The sequence below is a fragment of the Suncus etruscus genome, chromosome 2, assembly GCF_024139225.1.
Source record: "Suncus etruscus isolate mSunEtr1 chromosome 2, mSunEtr1.pri.cur, whole genome shotgun sequence".
In the NCBI taxonomy this organism is placed as follows: Eukaryota; Metazoa; Chordata; class Mammalia; order Eulipotyphla; family Soricidae; genus Suncus; species Suncus etruscus.
Genome location: NC_064849.1, coordinates 85,803,840 through 85,826,487, shown reverse-complemented (window position 1 = coordinate 85,826,487; position 22,648 = coordinate 85,803,840). Strand labels below are relative to the sequence as shown.

Here is a 22,648-nt window from a genome sequence, read left to right as displayed (position 1 = left end):
CAATACAGGAAGAGGATGTGCTTATATTTCTACCAAGGACAGTCCTACTGTCAGTTCTACTACGGGTGTCAACCTTGAATACAGGAATCAAAAGGTACTGTATTTTCTGGCATATAAGATGACTAGGCATATAAGACAACGCCCTACTTCTCTTGTTAAAATATAGGGTTTGGGCTATATTCACTGCATAAGACTACCTCTCTTTTAATGTACACCAAATGGAAATTAAAAAATGTAAGAGAAAAAGAGTAGAACCCTCATAGGTTAACAGTATATGTTTAATAAAACTGGACTTGGTAGTGCCAACAATCATTTTACATTTGTCATTTGTAGTGAGTGACTGTAATTTTTTGTTTTTTGTTTTTTTTTGGGGGGGGTCACACCCGGCAGTGCTCAGGGGTTACTCCTGGCTCTATGCTCAGAAATCGCTCCTGGAAGGCTCAGGGACCATATGGGATGGATGCTGGGATTTGAACGACCAACCTTCTGTATGAAAGGCAAACGCCTTACCTCCATGCTATCTCTCCGGCCCCTGACTGTGATTTTTTTTTTTTTTTTTTTTTTTTTTGGTTTTTGGGCCACACCCAGCAGTGCTAAGGGTTACTCCTGGCTGTCTGCTCAGAAATAGCTCCTGGCAGGCACGGAGGACAATATGGAACACTTGGATTCGAACCAACCACCTTAGGTCCTGGATCGGCTGCTTGCAAGGCAAACACCACTGTGCTATTTCTCCGGGCCCGTGACTGTGATTTTTAATTGTGATCTACATTGAAATCAGGGAAAGGGGGCTCCTCCAAGAGCAGCCTGCTGGGGTGCAGTGATTAATAGGACAGCTAGAGGGAGACAGAGTGCCTTTTCTGTGTCCCATAAAAGCTGAATAGAGGACTGAGCACTGGAAAGCTGCATACCCGGCAACTGAATGAAATGAGGAGCTCGGTAACTCTCCTCTGTGTGCCCTGAAAGATGAATCAGGACAAGCAGAGGACTGAGTGATGACACCTGGCAGCTGGATGGGATGCTGCGATAAGAGAGGGTTGGATCACTCGTCCCTGAAGCTGGAGTAAGTTTCAGCATATCGGCACAAGACTATCCCTGACTTTTTTTTTTTTTTTTTTTTGGTTTTTGGGCCACACCCGGCAGTGCTAAGGGTTACTCCTGGCTGTCTGCTCAGAAATAGCTCCTGGCAGGCACGGGGGACCATATGGGACACCGGGATTTGAACCAACCACCTTTGGTTCTGGATCGGCTGCTTGCAAAGCAAACGCCGCTGTGCTATCTCTCCGGGCCCTAAAACATTCTTCTAATGAGCACTGTAATAAGAGCCTATAGTATCCAAATTCCTTTTCCATAGACTTCTAGGAGAAAGTTGCAGGAGGTTCTGAAAGCAGTTTCTTAAGTTGTGCTTTGACTGAGCTTGGATCCTCCATCTTCTCCTCCGTATCCCTGACTTTTAAGAAGTTTTTCATGGGTTACAATGTCGTCTTAGTATTGGAGAAATAGCATGAAGGTAAGGCGTTTTCCTTTCATGCAGAAGGACGGTGGTTCGAATCCCGGCATCCCATGTGGTATCCCACGCCTGCCAGGAGTGATTTCTGAGCATAGAGTCAGGAGTCAAAAGTGACCCCTGAGCGTTTTTGGGTGTGACCCAAAAACCAAAAAAAAAAAAAAAAAGTTGTCTTATATGCCAGAAAATATGGTAGTCTTATTTTCTTTTTAAAAGAAAAAAAATGGGGGGGAGGGCATACCCAATGGGAATCAGGGATTACTCCTGGCTTTGTGCTAAAATTTACTCTCATTGGTGCTTGTATGGGGATTGGATCAAAACTTGCTCAGTGATTGGCATTTTATGAGTTTTCAGGTCTTACCCTCCCCACAATCCTGCTAGGTTAAACTTATTCCTAAGCATCTTGTAACTCTTTTGGGGTATTTTTTGTAATTGTTTGTTTGTTTGTGTCATACTCAGTGAAGCTGAAGGATTACTCCTGGCTCTGCACTCAGGAATTAGTCCTGGCAGTGCTGGGGGGTACCATATGGGATGTTGGGGATCAAACCCAGGACCACCATGTACAAGACAAATTGTACTATCCTCCCCATTGTACTATAATTTTAGCTCCATATTTCGTCATTTCTTTTTTGTTTGTTTTGTTTTGGCTTTTGGTTTTTGGGCCACATCCAGTGGCACTCGGTTTACTCCTGGCTCAGCACTCAGAAATTGCTCTGGTCAGACTAGGGGGACCATATGCAATGTCAGGTATCGAACTCATGTCCATCCTGGGTCAGCCATGTACAAGACAAATGTCCTACCACTGTGTTGTCACTCTGTCCCTCCCCCTTTTTTCTATTATCCCCCCACCCTTAACCAGATAATTAGAAGTGAAACGCCAATTATCTCACAACACCCCATATCAGCTAGAAGTTGCTAGAAGATGATATGGCCCAAATTCCTAATCTTTCAGATTTCACTCTAAGATAATAATAGGTTTAGTTTCATTTATTTTTCTTAGTGTTTAAAACTTTCTTTTTCAGTCACATTCATTCAGAAAAAAAAATTATCTAATCTTTTCTGGTTCCACATGTTTAGTTGCTTCTTCTTTGGGGGGAGGTTTGGCCACACCCTGTAATGCTCAGGAGTTTTTTCTGGCTCTGCACTCAAAAATCGCTCCTGATGGGGCTGGAGTGATAGCACGGAGGTAAGGTGTTTGCCTTGCATGCAGAAGGACAGTGGTTCAAATCCCAACATCCCATATGATCCCCCGAGCCTGCCAGGAGCAATTTCTGAGTGTAGAGCCAGGAGTAACCCGAGTGCTGCCAGGTATGACCCCCCCCCAAAAAAAAGAAATCACTCCTGGCTTTGGAGGACCATATGGGATGCTGGGGATCAAATCCAGGTCTGTCCTGGGTCAGCTGCGTGCAAGGTAAACACCCTACTCCTGTGCTATCGCTCTGGCCCCTAGTTGCTTCTTCTAGTAAATGTTTCTTTTTCTTTTTAAAAATAATTTTGTTTTTATTTAACTATTTTGTATTTATTACATTATTATGTATTATTTAGTAATAGTAATAATTTATTTTCTGTTTTCCTGTTGATGGAGCCTCAATCCACCTTCAGAATAAAAGAGATGCTGCTCACATCCAGTCCAGCTGAACCAGCTTGAATCAGCATCTCTGACTTCGATCCTGAACCCACAAGGAATTTGGCAACATCTTGACTGCTCTGCAGACTGAAGTCATCAATGGCTGCAGCTCTTTGAATATGACGTACCAAAAACTTAATCAGCAGTAGGGATCTGAACATGGACACAATTCCTGTCCTAAAAAAAATTCTTTATACTAAGACAAGGGGAATTCTTGGAGATTGATCCCCATACAGGGGTTTGTTACTTTAAGAGTGAAGAATTCGGGGCCGGGCGGTGGCGCTACAGGTAAGGTGCCTGCCTTGCCTGCGCTAGCCTTGGACGGACCGCGGTTCGATCCCCCGGCGTCCCATATGGTCCCCCAAGCCAGGAGCAACTTCTGAGCGTATAGCCAGGAGTAACCCCAGAGCGTTACCGGGTGTGGCTCAAAACCAAAAAAAAAAAAAAAAAAAAAAAAGAGTGAAGAATTCTCTCAATTAGAGATTTCTGCATCAAAGTAAGACGCAATTGCCCTGGTTGAATAAGAACCCAGGCTAGAATAAGGCGGTTGGTTGGTGTGGTAGGTTGATATTGTAGTTGTGTTGATGGTGATTTCTAAATTTTCTGAAAGACTTTGCTGTAAGATCCTGGTCTCCTTCCTAGCTGTTTTGTCCTAGTCAATCCTTTCACAAAAAATAAAACAAACAGACAAAAGACCCAGGGGCCAGAGAGATAGCACAGCAGTAAGGCTTTTACCTTGCACGCAGCTGATCCAGGACAGATAGTGGTTCAAATCCAGGCATCCCATATGGTTCCCTGTGTCTGCCAGAAGTAACTCCTGAGTGTCACTGCCACCGGGTGTGATCCAAAATCCAAAATCAAGTAAACAAAACCCTCTGTGGATGGAGTTGGAGTCATTCCTGCAGGACAACAGGAGGAAGGCGTTTTTCTTTTTCTTTTCTTTTCTTTTCTTTCTTTTTTTTTTTTTACAGCAACTGACTTTTCTGTGGTCATACCATTGTCCAAACTCTACTTGTAACCTAGCCCCAATTCTTCCTCCTTTTCACATTCTTTTGTTGTTGTTTTCTAGGGGCCACACCTGGCAGTTCTCAGGGGTCACTCCTGTCAGTGCTGAGAGGACACTATGGAATGCCAGGAATTAAACCCAGGTAGGCTTCATGCAAGGCAAATTCATTTCCTGCTGTGCTATTGCTCTGGCCCAGCCTCCTTTTTCTTTAGTGAGGCAGCATCAGAGAAGGGCTCTGTATTCTTGCACAGTGTGGAACCAGGAAAGGGATACCAAGGACCAGCAAGATACTTACACTTAGCATTTATTTATTTATTTATTTATTTATTTGTTTGTTTATTTATTTATTTATTTATTTAGGTTTTTGGGTCACACTCGGCTGCACTCAGGGGTTACCCTTGGCTCTATGCTCAGAAATTGCTCCTGGCAGGCTCAGGGGACCATATGGGATACCGGAATTCGAACCACCAACCTTCTGCATGAAAGGCAAATGCCTTACCTCCATGCTATTTCTCCGGTCCCTACACTTAGCATTTATGTCCCAAAGGACCCTTCTGGACTCCCCCATGGCAGAAAATTCATGGGAGAGAAAAGGCTTTTTGAAAATAAAAAGCAGGTTTTCTATGTACCCAGATGTGATGCCAAAAACAGCAGGTTTGCATGAAAGCAAGTGAGGTTTTTCTTCCTGGAAAAGAGGAAACAATAGTTTTGCCATTGGGAGGGAAAAAGCATGAGAGCCTAATAGGGGACTAAGAAAGGATGCCAGAACTCAGGCTGCTGGGTATAAGTGGGTATGGGGCATCCAGCTCTTGCTTTCTGTGTTGGCAATGGGTAGAAGGTTGTAAAATAAATCCCCAGGGGTTGTGAGATTACCCCAAGCTACATATTTCTTTTTTTTTTTTTAATGATTAACATCTTTATTTACATACCATGATTACAAACATGTTTATAGTTGGGTTTCAGTTATAAAAAAGAACACCCCTTCACCAGTGCAACCTTCCCACCACCATGCCCCCACTTCCCTCCCCCCCTACCCACTGCCTGTATTTGAGACAGGCATTCTACTTCTCTCACTCGTTTACATAGTCATGATAGTTGTCATGACTTGTAGTTATTTCTGTAACTGAACTCACCACTATTTGTGATAAGCTTCATACCTTGGGCCAGTTCTTCCAGCCCTCATCTCTATTGTCTCTGGGTGTTATTGTTATACTGTCTTTTATTTTTCTTAAATCCCACAGATTAGTGAGACTATTATGTGTCTATATTTCTCCTTCTGACTTATTCTACTTAGCATAATAGTTTCAATGTCCACCCATGTACAGGAAAATTTAATGACTTCATTTTTCCTGATGGCTGCATAATATTCTATTGTGTATATGTACCACAGTTTCTTTAGCCACTTATCTGTTGTCCAGGAACAGTATTTCTAACCCCCACTCAGAAAGGTCTGAAGAAGCAGGGTAGCGATGAAGGATTTATAAACAAAGTCAGACAGAAAAGAATCATGGAGTCAGTGGCTTTGAGCCTTGTGGTATCTCTGAACATGCCAAGCCCAAACTGCCTTTTGTTCAACCAATACCCATTCAACCAGGAAGGGCAGGATGGAATAAGATTCAGGTAGACTTTTGCAAATCAAAGAACGAAGTTTATGGGAAAGAGGAATATGGGGGAACACCTTTGTTTTGGGTTAATAGCTGGGTCCCCTATCTTCCAGCCTGCAGGAGACCGTTGGTCTGTGGGGTTGGCAGTCAGCCCTGGAGACTCCTTGGTGCTGAGCTAAGGGAGGTACAATTACAAAAGACATCAGGCTGCAATCAATCAATGCCAAAAGACCAGACAGGGAGGTGCACAACTGGGTGGCACATCTGCCTTTGCTGTCCTCCCTTTCCAGTGCAAGGGCTGCTTCTCCATGCCAAGCCGTGAACTTGGGGACAAGGCAGGGGTGTGTGGGAAACATTTTATCCTGAAAGTCCCCCCAGAGATCAAGCGCCCCTGAACCAGAGGGACGCTTTTTGTCTCGCTGGGCAAGGGAACTGGAGTTAGAGATTAACTGTGGGGAGACACGGGAAACCTTGGCAGCATACCTGAGTTAGTGGCCTGTGAAATTCCAATGGGCTGTACTTTGACTTGGGGGAGAAACCTCCCCTACGACGCAAGAAGAAGACAAGCACCTGGTCAGTCGGTCTTTCTCAGTAGAAACTTACGTTTGGGGGGAAAAGTTGGGGAGCTTGTATGGAATGTGAGTGCCCAGGAAGGCCCTTGGTGTCTGGCTTCATCGCTTAGAACTGGGTCAGCACCTCATGGAGTGAGTTGGGTCACCCTGAGCAACTTGATCCTGGAGAGTTTTGCCGAGTTTCCTGATTTTGGATGACCTTGACGTTTGGGGCGAGCATGGGGCAGATGGGCTGTGGAACATGTCTGAAGGTTTTTCTCACCACTGGACTGAGGGCTCAAAGACGCACCTTGGGAAAGGGTCCTCTCCCATCTCGGGGTATCTCACCCCCAAGGCGGAGTGCTGCTGGTGGCCGCTCGAAACCTGGCCGAAGCCGGACCTCTCCTGCGTGTCCAGGTAAAGTCACTCTCCCACAGCCCCTTTCCAGTCCTTCCTCAGCAAGCCACTGTGCTGGACAGAGCAGGCTTCTAGCCCAGCTCCATCAGAAGGGAATGTGGGGGATGGATTTGGAATATGGGGCCCAGGCAATGTTTCTTCCCCATTTATTAATTTTTTGGGGTGCTGCTTATTTATAACAGTGTGGACTTGTGGAATTTATTTTTATTTGGGGTTGTAGGTACTCATGTATTCTGTCATTTATTTTGTTGTTCACATTGTTTCAGCTTTGGCCACAGGTGACTCATGTGAGTTGGTTCCTCTGATTTTTATTTGGGTGATGAGTTGAAATTGTACACGGAGATCAATTCTGGAGGTGCTCTGGGAAGAGCCATTTGGAGGTACCAGGGATTGAATCCCAAGTTGCTAGGGTACAAGTTTGCAAGGCAAACTGTACTCTACCGTACCCTTGGTGTTTATTGTTTAATTTTTCTTACCTTCCCAGAGGCCTTTCCTTGTAATTAATTTTTTTTTTCATTGGATTTTAAGCTATAGCTAGCAATGCTCTGGGGATACTCCTGTCTCTGCACTCACGAATCACTTCTGGCAGTGCTTGGGGGACCATATGGGATGTTGGGGATCAAACTAGGTTGGCTGTATGCAAGGCAAATGGCTTTCCTGTTGTTCATTTGCTCTGGCCCTTTCTTGCTGATTTTTTTGACCCACTTTATTGTATAGTTCAGTGCTAGAGTAGGAACCACCAGGCTACCTACCCACTGGCGCGAAGGTGGTGGTGAAACATGAGAGTATGCGATTGAACTTGTGTCCGTGGGTGTTTACGCCACCACGCCTGATCCCAGAGTCATCTCCCTGGCTGCTCCTCTGTCCTCTGGATAACCGCCCTCATTGTTGTACTTGCTGATTTATAAAAACTATGTTTTGAGCACTTCCTTACTTTCTGGCAAAAACTAGGCTGGACTGGGCTCTGCTTGTTTTCTTCTAGCTCCAATTTTTCTCGACATCCCTTTCCTGTCAGCCTGGGGGCTCCTACTTTTAATTAGAAATGCTGTTAACAATATGTGTGGGGGCCTGAACCATAATATGGTGGGGAGAGTGTTAGTCTTGCACGTGGTGGCCCCAGGGTTCAACCTTGGCACCCCGAACCCACCAAAAGTGATCCCTGAGCATTGAGCGGGGAGTAAACCCTGAGCATTGTTGGGTGTGGCCCAAAAATATAAAAAAACAAATCAATTCTTCAAAAGGGGTGCTTGTGGCTGTGGAATGCTATTCCTAAGCCCACCAGCTAAGCAAGTAAAAATATAGATGCTCGCCTTCTAGGATTATTTTTGCATATCCAGCTGCAGTTCTATTAAACTAAAAGAGTTGACAGATTAAGCCCAACTGGATCGAATCCAGTACCACAGGGATGTGACAGCTGCTGGGGAGGGGGGGGGCTTATCTGTCACCTTCTCCACTAGGAAACCAGTTGGCACCCTCGAGCAGGGATGGAACCTCTCTCCTTTTTCCACACTCTCAAGTCTTGCAGCCCCGTCCTGGGTGGGCTGCAAGTTCTGTACCATAATACCCGCAAGTTTGCCACAACCTTCCCCATAGCTGGATGCCAACCGCCCATCACCTCTTCCTGCCTCTCCAGCCTTGGAGCTTCTGTGCATCCCAGACAAACGCATTCCATTCTGTAGGCAAGGGGGAGTCCGTGCACGCCCCCCCCAGTCTTGGGGTACTAGTCTTGGGGGCTACTGGGTTCCACACCCCCCCCCCCCATTTGCTTCATCTTTCCTCTCCCTTTCCCCTCCAAGGATCATGTAGCCTTGTGTGTACGGCGGGGGCTCGTCGCGCACAGCCTGAGTCACCGGCTCCAAACTGGGGGGGGGGGAAAGGAGAGAGAGTGGGGGGGAGGGAGGGAGGGAGAGAGAGAGAGAGAGAGAGAGAGAGAGAGAGAGAGAGAGAGAGAGAGAGAGAGAGAGAGAGTGAGAGAGAGATGAGAGAGAGAGAGAGAGAGAGAGAGAGAGAGGGTGAGAGAGAGAGAGAGAGAGAGAGAGAGGAGAGAGAGCTGGGCATTGCATTGCAGTGCAGTGCAGGGAACGAGCCCAGCGGGGTAGAGAGAGCGAGAGAAGCGCGTGTAAGGGAGCTTGCAAGTGTCCAGCCCTGCAGGTCGGAACCTGCTAAGGATCCGAGATGCAAACCGGCTCGGTGGAGGAGAAATGAGAAACTGGCAAGGATGCTAAGGGTTGCGGCGGTGCGGGCGGCGAGGCCACGCCCACCAAAGAAAACCACGCCCCAAATGGCCACGCCCATCACAAACCCCACCCATCCAGAAAGCTCCTCCCCTCTAGACCCCATCCATTCAAAACTCCACCTATCTCAAAAGCTCCGCCCGCAGAAGCCACGCCCCCTACAAATCCCCGACCAATCAGGGCCTCGCTCACCGCCGGGCCACGCCCCCACCCCGAGCCCACGCTCGGGCCGCGCCGGAGCCGTCCGGAAATGCCCGAAGCCCCTCTTGTGTCCCTTCCTCCGCGCTCGCCGTTCGCGCCGCGGCTGCTTCCCCCGGCGGCGCCGCCTCCTTCCTTCCCGGCCGCGACCAAGATGGAGGCGGGCGGCTGCGGCTGAGGCCGGCGCCCGTGAGCCCGCCCGCCCGCGCCCCCGCGCCCCCCGCGCCGCGCGCTCTCTCGCCCGGGCCCGGGCCCCCGCGTCCACGCGCCGCGCTCGGGTTGCTGCCGCCGGAGCTCCCGCCGCTCCCCGCCGCTGCCTCCCTCCGTCCCCTCCCTCCAGGCCCGGGGCGAGCTCGGCGCCCGGCGGGGACTCGCGCGCGCGTGCAGGGGCGGCGGGGCCCGAGCCGGGCGGGCGGGCGCGGCTGCCACCGCCGCCGGAGCCATGAGCAGCGGCAGCGGCAGCAGCGGCGCCGCCGCCCCGGCCTCCTCCGCCTCCTCCGCCTGCGGCTCCGTCTCCACCTCCGCCGCCGCCGCCTCGGGGCCCTCCTCGGGCGCGGCCGGCGCGGTGGGCTTGGGCTCGGGCGACGGGGCCGAGGAGGCGGCCAAGGACCTGGCCGACATCGCCGCCTTCTTCCGATCGGGTGAGTGTGTCTCCGCGCCGCGCGCCCCTGCGCCCCGTCTCCTCCATCCACGCCGCGGGGTCGGGAGCCCTCGCCCACCCATCCCATCCCACCCCCCTGTGCAGCCCCTCGCGCCCCGGGGCCTCCCGTCTTCCACCCACCCACCACCCCTCGGAGGGCGGCCTCGGAGGCCCGGCTCTTTGTCTGCCTGCGTCGCGTCTCGTCTCGGGAGGGCGCCGTTGGGGACGCGCCGGGGCGCACCGGTGGCGCAGGGCGGAGGCCCCTCTGCCTTCCCCGGCCAAGCGCCCCCCGAGGCCGGGACTGCTGCTGGGCTCGGCGGGCACTGCGGGGTGGGTGGCGGGGGCCCACGCTGTGTGTCTGGGGTCTGGATCCGGCCCCGGTGCCCAGGACCTTTCCAATCTCTCCAACCTCTCCACCTCTCCACCCTGTCCGTCCACCCGGCCTCCCCGGCTCTAGGCGCACCCCCAGGCCGGGCGCGGATGTCATGTCTCCGGGGATGTGTGCGGGCTTTGCAGCGGTGGCGCGTGGGTGCGGGGCGCCTGGTGGGTGGACGGGTGGGTGGGTGGATGGATGCATAGGTGGGTGCGCTCGCTCTCTCGCTTGCCTGGCCACCGGTTTCACGCGGGGAGGCGTTTTGGGGGGCGTGCCCGGGCGTCCCCGGGACGCGGTGGCGGTGGCGGCGCCCTCCTCCTCCTCTCCTCTTTTACCCCCCCCCCCCACTCTGCTTGGCCCAGATCCCGCGTCCCCGTGTCCGTGTCCGCGCAGCAGGGACAACGACAGCAGCCCTGAGCAAAAGCATTGGCGGGCGGCGCGGGGCAGGGAGAATGCAAAACCGGCGCTGGAGGTCCAAGGAGGGCGGGCCAGGTCCGGGTGCGACTTGGGGTGTTGGGGGTGGTTTGGGGTTCAGGGTGCTGGAGGGCGGCACTGGGGCCCTGAGACCCCGAGAGAGGCCTGAGGTAGGGCGCGCGCACAGGCTGGGGATGGGTGGGTGGATGGATGGATGGATGGATGGATGGATGGATGGATGGATGGGGGTGGGGGTTCGGATTCGGGCAGATCGCAGCCTTCCATGGGGTAGGTCAATAGGGGTCAAGCCGAGGACGCAGGGCTGCTGCGTTGGGTGGAAGTTGAGCCCGCACCACGCGCTGCGCTTTTTATTTTAATTTATTTTTATTGAGCACCTTCGGGTGCGTGGTCTGGAGCCCTCTGAACCCGTCGCTTGTAGCTGGGAGTGACATTCATCCCCCCCCCCCGAGGACATCAGCGGTGTCAGATCGGGGTTCAGGTAGCCAGAATGGGTGCAGTAAAGCTTTCACACCTCTGGAGAGCTGAGCTGGGTCGCTTTCTGCAAGCCCTGGAGGAGACAGATTGAGCCAGGCCTGGCAGCTCCATCCTGTGCACGCAGGAAGCTGTCACCTCTCCCAGGGAATCCTGGGCACCCCGAGACCAGCTGAGCCCTCCTTGCTGCTAGAGCCCAGGAAACACTGTTTTTTATGTCTGAGAGTCCCCCGAGAGACCTAGGTGGACTCACAGGCACCCCTGCACAACTTGAGCCCTTGGTTCTTGTCCTTAGGGTTGTCCTAGGACTCCTGGAAGCGGGGCGCTGGTGCAGCCCTTCTCTCCCAGCTCCTGCTCAGTTTGGGGCAGAAGCAAGCCTTGCCCTGGACCCCCCGTAGCGGGTTTTGACCTGGAGGAGCTCGGTCCCTCCCAGGGGCCCCCTGGTGCCGGGTCTTTTATAGATAGAACACGCGCTTGTCCTCCTGGGGCTGTGCCGCATCCCTGCCCCAGATCTGGGACTGGGCTTCTGGGGCACTGCTGGGTGGCAGAGAGGAGAGAAGGTGGTGGGGCTGGCGGGTCTCTGTAGAGGAACCCAACCTGGAGGAGTGGCGTGCCCTCATGATGGGGTCCGGTGGCCATGTGAGGGGCACTGCTCTTCTGGAAACTGCAGGAAATGTAAAAGGTCAGTTCTGGCGGTCCTGGGAGGGGAGGACATAGTAGATGCTTAGACAACTGTGTATCCCCTCAGCCTCCCTCTGAGGCTCTGATGCACCGTCCCTAATTGGCCTTTATCCCTAACCCCCCCACCCCCTTTTTGCTGATTCCCCTTCAGGATCTAGATTTCTTTTTCTTCCTGCCTCTAAGACTCTTTGGAGGGCCAGCCAGTTGCTCTCTGATAGAGTACAGGCCTGGTGTGTTCGAGGCCCTGGTTCAATCCCTAGCCCCTTGAAAGCTAACCCCCTTCCATCACTACCCCAAAAAAGAGAATCTCCAAAGAGAAAGGGGATTTGCTCAGTCTAGTCCCAGACAGCAAAGGACTGGTGTGTGTGTGTGTGTGTGTGTGTGTGTGTGTGTGTGTGTGTGTGTGTGGTGTGGGGGAAGGGTTGCACTTGGTGGCAGGAGGAGGAGGGCCGGTGGCCATGGCACTTGGGAACAATCCAAGTGCTTCATAAATAGAACGGGCTGCCCTGGGACTGCCCCTTACCAGAGGCCCTGCCACCTGCCAAGGTCGGTCGGGTGGGGAGTAAGAGATGGAGGGGCCTGAGCCCCGTTCTTGGGACAGGGGACCCCTCCAGGAGAAGGTTTTTGGGCTCAGTGTTCCTCCCAGTGATTCTGCAGCTGTTGCTGAATCCCACCACCAAGTGTCTGACTTCTCTTGTGTGGTGTCATTCATGGCTTCAGAGCAGGGACACCCTTCTCCTGCCCCCACTCCCACTTTAGGTCCTCCTTGTCCCTTTAACTCAGGGTCTGTCTCACTTCCAGGCTCTCCCTGCAGCCAGCACCCAGGTCCCCAGCTCCCTTCTTCTCTTTAATACACTTGCCACTTGCAGGTGGGTCAGCCAGTGCCTGTGTCTGCCCCTTGGGCATGAGCTGAACTGCATGGTGGGGGGACAGGACAGCCAGGGTAGCAAGGACTTTGCTGCAAGTGTCAGCGACTTCCACACGTGGCCTGCTTTTCTTCTCCTGCCTGTAGCTCAGCGCCCCAAAGAAATGAAGTGGATTTCAGATCGCAAAGGGACTCTGTGGTGGACTCACCTTCCAGCTTTGTTTCAAGATGAATTGTGCTTCTCTGCCGGTGGTCGTGGTTTGGGGGGGGGCAGGATGGGAGGGGTCGGGTCCCGGAAACTCACCCTTACCCCCCCCCCCCCAACCCTGACAATCTTTCCTACCCTGGCGGCCTCCAAGGCCAGGACTTTGCCTCCATCCGTTCGCAACCCCACTGGGACCAATCACTTTTATTGCCAATCTATTTTGGGGCTCTGTTCCTGTGGCAATAAATCATTCTTTCAGAGCTCTCTATTTAACCTTGCGAGAGAGTTAGCGTGTGCGTGGGGGGTTGTGTGGTGGTGATGGTGGTGGTGGTGCTGCTGCTGCTTACATAAAAGCATTATTTTTAACCTGCCCGACATGTTTTAGTTTGGCATTAAGGGAATGTGTAGAGAAGAAAGGTATTTTTGTGGTTATTCTGCAGTGGCCTGGCTTGGCCTGGCCTACCCCAGACCGTAGGCCTGTTTTCGTCATTAAACTTTGCCTTCCCCTGGAGTGGGGCAAGGAAATGGGAGGTGGTGGTGGGGAGTCTGTGGGTGCTGGAGCCCAGCCCTGGGCGAACAGGCTGGAGCCTTGTGCAGGAGGAATAAGAAAACTAGACAGACATAATAGAAGATCATGAGGTCAGGGGGCTCCCAACCTGTACATAGAACATCCCAACTGCCCTCCAGGGATAGTCTTTATTGTTCAGTGTCAGTCAGCACAGGAGGAAGGGCAGGTGGTTAACTGGCAAAAGTCCCTGTGTAAATGCTAGCTGATCTAGGTGGGTCTTTTCATCTCAAAAGGGGGTGTGTGGAGGAAGAAGAAGCTAGGGCAGAGCCTGTGGATTGTCCTCCTACCAGAGAGAGACAGACAAAAGAGTGAATTCGGAACTCTCATAAGCAAAGCCTTCTCTGCTGAGACCTGGTTCAGGTCATTCAGTTGAAAAGTCCCTTAAATCATCTTTTTCTTTTTCCACCACTTGCCCTGGACTCAGCTCTCTAGCTAAAACTTATTTCTTGGATGTCTTCATACCCGACATGTGGGGGCGCCTTGCTGTGCTTGCCCGACGAGGCTCCTTCCTGCGCGCTCACGCACACCCTGGCTCTCCTCTTCTTTCTTTCTGCTTCTCACACCCCTCTCGGAGCTGCCCCTCAGAGCCTTGGCAGCAGAGTGGGCTTCCTGAGCATCCAGACTGATCATTGCCTTGGCACGTCAGCAGTCCTAGGTGCCCCAGGGGCACCTTTTTTGGAAAGGGAAGTGGAAGGAAATGGAAATCGGTCATTGATGCTGGGTGGGACCTTTCCTAAGATTGATTGACTTGACTCAGAGGACAGCGATCTGGCTGTTTGAAGTGCATCTTATAAGTGACTTTCGAGAAAATCAAAGAGCCCGTAAGGAAACCATTCGTTCAGCTGGAGCTTTTCATTTGGGAACTCTCAAATAGACATGGGATATTGTTGAATTTCTTTTTCTTCCCCCCTTTGCAGTTTAACCATCCGAAGCTTCACCTGTAGAACTTATAGTCATTGAGCCATCGAATACTTAAGTGAGATAGAACGCACCCCTCACTGTTGTTCAGAAGGGGTGTGTGTGTGTGTGTGACCTGAGCCATCGGAATACTTAAGTGAGATAGAATCACACCCCCACTCACTGTTGTTCAGAAGGGGTGTTGGTGTGTGTGTGTTGTGTGTGTGTGTGTGTGTGTGGTGTGATGGGAGAGAGTTGGGGGAGATGGGGGAGAGGGGGCGGCACGCTGGCCGTTTCGGATGTTGGGGTAAATTTGTGGATATTTCTTTCTCTGTGTGGAAACTACCTACTCGTGTTTCCAAATCAGATCAGCTGTATCTGATGTTTAATTCACGTTTATTTGCTTCTCTGTTGAGACCATTGAATCTCACCTCCTTGGCCGCATCCCAGAGAAATGGCAGGTTCTTGATCAATAGCTTCATTGACAGCTCAGAAATCGCTTTGTGGATAGGGGTGGAATTGTTTTGTGTGTGTGTGTGTGTGTTGCCCTCTTGAAAACAGCACCCTTCCGGGGCCGGGTAGGTGGCGCTGGAGGTAAGGTGTCTGCCTTGCAACGCGCTAGCCAAGGAAGGACCTCGGTTCGATCCACCCGGTGTCCCATATAGGTCCCCCAAGCCAGGGGCGATTTCTGAGCACATAGCCAGGAGTAACCCCTGAGTGTCAAACGGGTTGTGGCCCAAAAACCAAAAAAAAAAAACCCAAAAAAAAAGAAAACACCCTTCCTGGTCCCCTCTCTATGTTCAAGGGTCACCTTGCCGAAATGCCCTCGTTTTCCTCACCCACAAACTCAGTTTCCTTCTACTGCCAGTTCACAGTCCCTGGGCAGGGCTGCGTGTCCGTTTATGCTGATGGCAGATGCTGGTGGCCTTCTGGAACCTTCCTCAAGCACTGTGTAGTCCTGTGGACTTTGGGGACAGGTCAGTGTCTGTCCTGGTGCTTTAAGCATTTGAAGCTATCAGGGCAGTGAGAAGGGCAGGTTTCCAGGACATTGTGACCTTCTCTGTCCCACCACAGCACAGGTTTTCTGGAGTGAAGTTCATCCCTTGACCTTGCAGGCAGGCTGGTGGGGCACCCTGCCATATCCTGTGTGTCTGAGCCTGGGGCACAGAGCAGGAGGAGGGTTGGGTAGGACCTCTCAACCCACAGTGCTCACCTATCCCAGGATCTCTGTGGTGCCCAGGTCAAGAGGGGAATGGGGCTCTTGGCCAGGCCCCTGCCAAGTGCTCTGTCTCTCAGCTGATGGATCTCATCAAGTCTGATGGTTTTTTCTCTTCTAATTTTTGTTATAACACCACGTACTACTGTTGGATTAACCGGTTCTTACTCTAATTAGGATATTTCTTCTTTGTATGTGATTGTCCCCTCATGGGTGGGAGGATCCTTTGGACTGTCCCCTACCCCTACCTATTCTCCACTCATGGGGCTGGTCCAGCTCTTCCCAATAAGACCCCGGAGAGGGTCAGAGAGACTGCTTCCTGTTTTGGCCCCACAGCTAGCCTGTCTGCCTGCCCAGTACCCTTGGCTGCTTGCGGAGAGCTTGTGGTGGAAGCTCCTGAACCTGTTTTATTCACCCTAACCCTGATGTGGATTATTTCCTGTGTCAGCATTGCTTACAGACCCATGTTCCCCAGTCCCCCTCCCAACTCCCCCCCAGGGGCATGAGACTTCCAGTTCAATCTACAAGTTCTAATACAGGTTTCAGACACTAAATGTTCCCACACTCATCACCAACCACCACCGAGACCTTCCCTCTACCAGTGTCCCCAGTCTCCCACCCTCCACCCTAGCCTGCTTCCATGCAGGCACAAACAACTTGACTTCATATTGATTGTTGCAACACCAACAGGCAAATGGAATGATCAAATATTAGGTCAGCACGGCTCAGTTTGAGTTGCTTCTCTCTCTCTCTCCATGGTGTTAGTAAATCATCGTCTACAGATTGACTGGGCTGTGATTGGTACTAGCTGGGCTTCCCTGTTACTTTTCAGGCTCCCTGAGCTTGTGAGATTCCTCTGGAACATCCCCACCAGATTTTCCTGGCACCCTGGGCTGACGCAACTGTAGCACATTGAGGCATCCACAGACAGCCCTGGATCTGTCGGCTGAAACAAATTTGGTGGCTTGGCAGCTTTGAGGTCAAGTCGTGGAGCTGAAGTGTTTCTGTTGGAGGGTGTAGGGGGCGGTGCTGGTCTGTGATGGTTCATGCAGAAAAGGGGGAAATTGTCCTCACTTTCCGAGAAGGCACAGAGGGATCAGCCTGGTCTAGGCTACCTGGGTCACATTCGTGATTTTCTTTTATTTTTGGGCCACACCTTGCAGTGATCAGAGATTACTCCTGGCTCTTGTGCTCAGAAATTGCTTTTGGTTTGGGGAAACCAATATGGGATGCCAGGGATCGAAACCTTTTGTCATGGGTCAGCGTGTGTAAGGCAAATGCCCTGCCTGTGTCCCTTGGTATTCTTTTGGTTCTTGGTGAAGCATCCGGGCCTGTCTTCTGCCCATAAGGATGGCATCAGGCATGATGCTTGCCCTCAAATACTATACATAATGTGTGGTGTATTGTTCATGATGTGTTTCATGGGTTGTGTGTATATGTGCTTGTGTGTATGTATGTGTGCTTCCAGGACACAGTGCACACCCGGTGAATCAGTGCACCCCTCTTGCGTCTCCTCGCCCGCCTGCCCATGACACCCCAGGCTGTCTTCTGTGACCTCACCAAATCTTCTTCTTGCTTCCCTCCCCAGGAAGGAGGGTGGGCATGTGGGGAGCTGGCAAGAGGTAAGACCTGCCCCGGCCCTCAAGAACCATAGACGTGACCTGGGGCCCTCTGGCTTGCAGCCAGGTGGGCTGTGGCCAGTGCTAACCTCCTTCTGGTGTTAAATATACTCGCGATTTAGATTGCTGCCCACTTTAATTAGCTTCTTCGACTCGTGTCCAGCTAGGGGGGTGGGGCGTTGCGGGGCAGGCAGAGCTTGTGTTCTGGCCCTTCTTCACCCTCTTGGGCTCTGCCTCTCTATGGGTTTCCTTTTGGTAGACCCCATGGGTCAGTGGCCTGTGCTGGGCTGGGAGTTCAGACTTGGTTTCTCTCACCCTGAGTCATCTTGTCTCGTTTTTCACATGGGGTTCAAGAGAGAGGTGTGATGTAGCAGCATGGCTCAGTGTTCTACCAGTGAAGTCTTGGCCCTTTACTGCCCACCCTGTGATGTGAGCATGTTGGGCACTCGGGTGTGGACTGGTCAACCAGCAGGGCAGGAGGACGCCGGTCCCCAGGTGACAGGCTGCTGGTTCCACTCGGGCCTCCATGCAGATAGTGAGCTGTAGGGATGTGGCAGAGGTTGTAGAAGTCATGGCCAGGTAGGGAAAAAGAGGAGACCATGGCAGGGCAATAGGAGGAGCATTGGGGGGTTGATGAGGTTGTTTCATGCACTGTTGTGATATAGAGAAGATGTGTATTAAAAGTCCTAGAACTGGCAGCACTGTCCCATTCGCACAAAATCTAGTTTTCTTGGTATATGTTCATATTAAATAGCACTTGAAAAAAACCAGTAGCGGGGCAGTGTGATAGTACAGTGGGGAGAGCATTTATCTTGCCCCTGGGTTTGATTCTCGGCATCCCTATATGGTCCCCCCGAACCTGCTAGGAGTGATTCCAGAGTTCAGAGCCAGGAGTAACCCCTGAGTGCCAATGGGTGTGACCCCCAAAACAAATACAGCAAGTACAGCAGTGTGTGATCCAAACCTCTTATCTTCCTACCTTTCCACAATCCCCCCTCAACGAAACCCATCAGCAAATGGAAAACAGTGATTAGAAATCAGAGTCATCATCATTGGGACCGGGAGAGATAGCTTGGTGGTAGGGCTTTTTGCCTCGCATGCAGAAGACAGCTGTTCGAGTCCCGGCATCTCATATGGTCCCCCAAGTCCTGCCAGGAGCGATTTCTGAGCATAGAGCCAGGAGTAACCTCTGAGCGCTGCCAGGTGTGACCCAAAAACAAAAACAAAAAAAGAAAAAAGAAAAAAGGAACAGTCCATTAGCACAGCAAAGAAAGGGGCTTAATGCCGAGAGTAATAGATACCCCCTTACCCCCAAAAAATAGAGATACCCACAAAAGGAAAGCAGGAGGATGGCTTGAAGAAATATAGCTGTCCCCAAATGTCTGGTTTTCAACCGTAATCAGAAGCAATACATTGGTAACCAGCAAGGTCCAACCCATGCATGTCACCTCTCCAGGCACCCCAGTTGGGAAAGTTTCCTAGAGACCAGAGTAGGGGTCTGGGTCCCTCTAGGTTCCACTCAGGTGCACCCCCAGCCCCCAGCCTGTGAGGCAAAGCCTCAGAGTGGCTTTGTTGTGGGCAGTTTCTGCCCATCTATGATCCCACAAAAAAGAAGGGGTTGCAGGCCAGAGAGAGATAACTTGGAGATTAGGGTGTATGTCTTACATGCGGAGACAGTGGTTCAAATACCGGTATCCCTGAGCTTGCCAGGAGCAATTTCTGAGTGTAGAGCCAGGAGTAACCCCTGAGCACCTGCTGGGTGTGAACCAAAAACAAAAAAAAAAAAAGAAGGGGGATCCCTGTTGAGTGCAGAAGCTCAGAAACAGATGTGAGTGCCCACCCCAAAATGCCAACCCTTCGTGCTCAAGAGATAGCACAGCAGACACAGATGGGGCTTGCCTTGCATGTGGACAAACCCGGGTTTGAACTCTGACACCTCTTAGCTACCTCAGCCCACCGGGATGGGGCCCTGAGCACCCGGGTGTGGCCCAAAAATGAAGGAGAATAATACAGGAAGTGAGGTGGCACGTGGTGAGTGTGTGGGTATCCAGTGACCCTTGCAGTCCCTGTGACTGCACTGGAAAGTGTCCCTGCCACTGGCACGAGGCCGAGGGTGCACCCTCATTCCCCAGAGCCACCCCAGTTTGGGCACTGCTGCACTACTAGAAGGAAGCGGAAGTTGTGAGGGGCTTTAGGATTCAGTCTGCTGCCTCAGCATCACCTCCTGATTGCTGGGAGGAGGAGGAACACCCCAGACTGCCCAGGAGGGTTTCTGGGGGCCCTGTGGGGCAGCTGGAATGAGTTTTCTCCCTGGGTCTTGTCAGGGTCCACATGACTCACCGGCACAGTCCCTCGGACCTGGAAGACCAGGTCCTTCTTTCCCCTTCTTCCCTGCCTCAGGCCCTGCAGAACCCCAGTGGGCTTTGCTGTTACCCAGAAGGAAGAGAGAGAAAGGAGGCAGGCGGGTCTGTAGGGGCCAGCCAGTTTTCCTCGGGCACTGCAGAGTCTGATGCCGAGGAGTGTGGGGGAGTCCCATACTTCCTTAATTATTCCCTTCTGCTGCTCGCCTTTGAGTACCAGGGTTGGATTGATGCTGCCCAGCTGGGGAAACTGATGGTTGCAAATGGACCTCATAAATGCAACCCCTTTAGTGTCCGGCACTTGGGGAGAGCAGAGTGCCACCCACGGTCCCCGCAAATGGTCTTCAGGAGGGTCAAGAGCAGGCTCAGGTCCAACCCCAGTTGGAGGTACCGCAGGGGAACCAAAATCTGTTGTACCAAGAGTCATAGACATGTTTATGTATTTCGAAGACGGGGAAAGCCCCCAGTGCGACTCATTCCCCTTTGGAATTGTGTAGAATTGGGGGTTCCCTGCAGGAAGGAGCGAGAGTCTAAACTGGAGATGAATTTTCTTTTTTCCATCTTTTTTGTTTGTCTTTTTGGGCCCACACTCAGCGGCATTCAGGGTTACTCTATGGCTCTGATCAGAAATTACTCCTGGTAGGCCGGGATTCAAAACCATCGTAGGTCTGGTCGGCTGCTTGCAAGGCAAAACGCCCTACCCGCTCTCTCTCTCTCTGGCCAGATTTTCTTTTTTGCAATCATTTCCAATTGCAGTGATTTCATTATGCAATTATTTATTTTAAAAAAATTTAATATTAAATCCCTGTGAAATAGTTTTAAAGCTGTTGATGGTTGAGTTTTGGTCATACAGTATTCCAACACCCAATCCTTTAGCAGTGTTCATTTCTTGCTACCAAAGTCCCCAGTTACCTTCCCATCCCTCCCAGTGTGCTGTTGTGGCACTATACTTCTCTCTGTCTCTCTCTCCTTTCTCTTTCCACTCTCTTTCTCTCCGTTTTTCCTTTCAGACACTGGTTTTCATTATTATTACTGAAAGGGGTATCCTGCATCTCATTATCCCTCCTTTTCAGCACCTAGTTCTTGCCCAGAGTGATCATTTCCCACCATTAATGCAGAGGACGAATCTTTGAAGTGTGTTTTTCAAAGAATGAATGTGTGCCCGAGAGATAGTACCCCGCGTCCCTCTTCGTCCCTGGTATCACAGATGACAGGCTTCAAGCAGTGCTAGAGTTGAGGGGAAGCCCGAGCACTGCTGGGCGTGCTGTCAAAAAACCCAACATAAGAGTAAGAAAGGAAGAAAAGGGGAGCCGGAGAAATAGTACAGTGAGGAGAGCATTTGCCTTGCATGTGGCCCGACCTCATATTATCCCCAGCATCCCTTAGGGTCCCCTGAGCCTTGCCAGGAGTAACTCCGAGCACCTCAGGGTGTGGCCCAATAACCAGAAACCAAGAAACCCAGCATGTTTCCGGTATCTATATCGGCGGTGTGTCTGACCAGCGTCTGCTTCAGGGCAGGATCCTTTATCCTTCCCTCTCTGTCCCAGCACTGCACTCTCTGCCCCTCACCAGTCATAGACACTTGTTCTCGACAGTGTTCTGTTTCCTCTGTTTCCTCTTATCTCCCTGCTTCCAGCCTCCTGTCCCTTTCTGATCCCTGCTGGGAATCAGCCTTCCCTGAGAACTTGACTTCAAAACTCTGACGTGGTCTGACTCGGTTTCCTTGCGTTTACTTACTCTTTGGACTGCAAGAATCTTCTAAAATTTTTCTGTGTCAGAGGAGGAGGTTGGTTGTTGGTTGGTTGGTTGAAAGTGGCCTTTTTACTTGGTGTCCAAACAGGAAATGGCTCAGAAGGGCTGGAGTACATGCCCAGGCTCCACACTCCACACAAAGAGCACTGTAGTATCCCTTCCCCTCCCCCTCAGTGCCACCGGTGTGCCCCCCCCCAAAAAAAAATGAGGGTCAGATTGAAATATTTGTTTTTGGTTTTGGGCCACATCCAGCATTGCTCAGAGCATACTCCTGGCTCTGCATTCAGAAATTGTTCCTATCAGGCTCAGGGGACCATATGGGGTTTTGGCGACCAAATCCAGGTCCATCCTAGGTCAACAGTGTGCAAGGCAAATGCCCTACCACCGTGCTATTGCTCCAACTCCCGAGAATAATTTTTCTGACTCTTGAGCTACACTCAAATGTTGGTGGGAACACTTTGCTTAGAATGTTGCTGTGAACAAATACTTTTACTTCATCACACAATTAATTCTGCCATTTACATAGCCTGATATGTTGGCCTTGGGAAGGTGGATCATGCTTCTCCTGGGTTGTACTGAAGGTGCAGATCTCTTGGGGGTCCTTCATGGTCCCCTGTACTAGAAGGCGGATTGGGGAACAACTCCAACACAGAAAATAATCCACACCAGGTTAGGGAGATAAAACAGGTTCACAAGCTCTCTGCAAGCAGGCCAAGGGTACTGGCAGGCAGGCAGGCTAGCTGTGGGTCGAAACAGGAAGCAGTCTCTCTGACCCTCTCCGGGGTCTTTATTGGGAAGAGCAGGACAGCCCCATGGATGGAGAACAGGTAGGGGTGGGGGACCAATCCAGAGATGCTTCCTCCCATGGGTACAAGCACAACCAGGGGAGAATTATTCTGAATAAAGTAAAAACCGGTTACTCCAACAGTCCTCCACCCCCTGTTCTGAAGGTAGAGATGTTTCTCCTGGGTGGTACTGAAGGTGCGGATTTCCCTGGTGCATTCATGGGCCCTGACTCTTGTTTTCTTTTTGTAATTCCTGGTGCTGACTTGATCTTTCTCGCGCCCCCCCCCCCCCCCGCCCTGTTGGGGACCAAGGGCTGGTTCTCAGGGCCCCCACGCTTCTGAGGCCATGTGCCTGAGAGCCGCCCTTGCATCCTCAGGCACCACCAATCTAGGGTCCCAGGCCTCCCACTGGGGCACTGTGCTAGATACCCTTGGGTGCTGGTTGCTGGGCCTGGTTCCTGGGCTTGGATAGAGACTCTTGTGGAAGTCGCTGGACAACTCCTTTTCCTTGAGCTGTGTCTCCCCCCCTACTGTGTCTTGTGTCTCTTGAGGCTATGTAGGAGTGTGTGTGAGTTTATGAATGTGTGTGATGTATGTGTGAGTGTGATGAATGTGTAAGTATGTGTGTGGAGCACATATT

At 51.6% G+C, this 22,648-nt stretch overlaps 1 protein-coding gene across 1 annotated transcript in view; it reads left to right on the top strand.

The window, feature by feature from the left end:
* The first annotated feature begins 9,571 nt into the window (after positions 1-9,571).
* TRIO (trio Rho guanine nucleotide exchange factor) overlaps positions 9,572-22,648 on the top strand; it is a 203,553-nt gene continuing 190,476 nt past the window's right edge. Inside the window, 1 exon segment of the mRNA XM_049768364.1 lies at positions 9,572-9,782. Coding sequence (XP_049624321.1) covers positions 9,584-9,782 — 199 coding nt within the window. The 5' untranslated portion in view covers positions 9,572-9,583.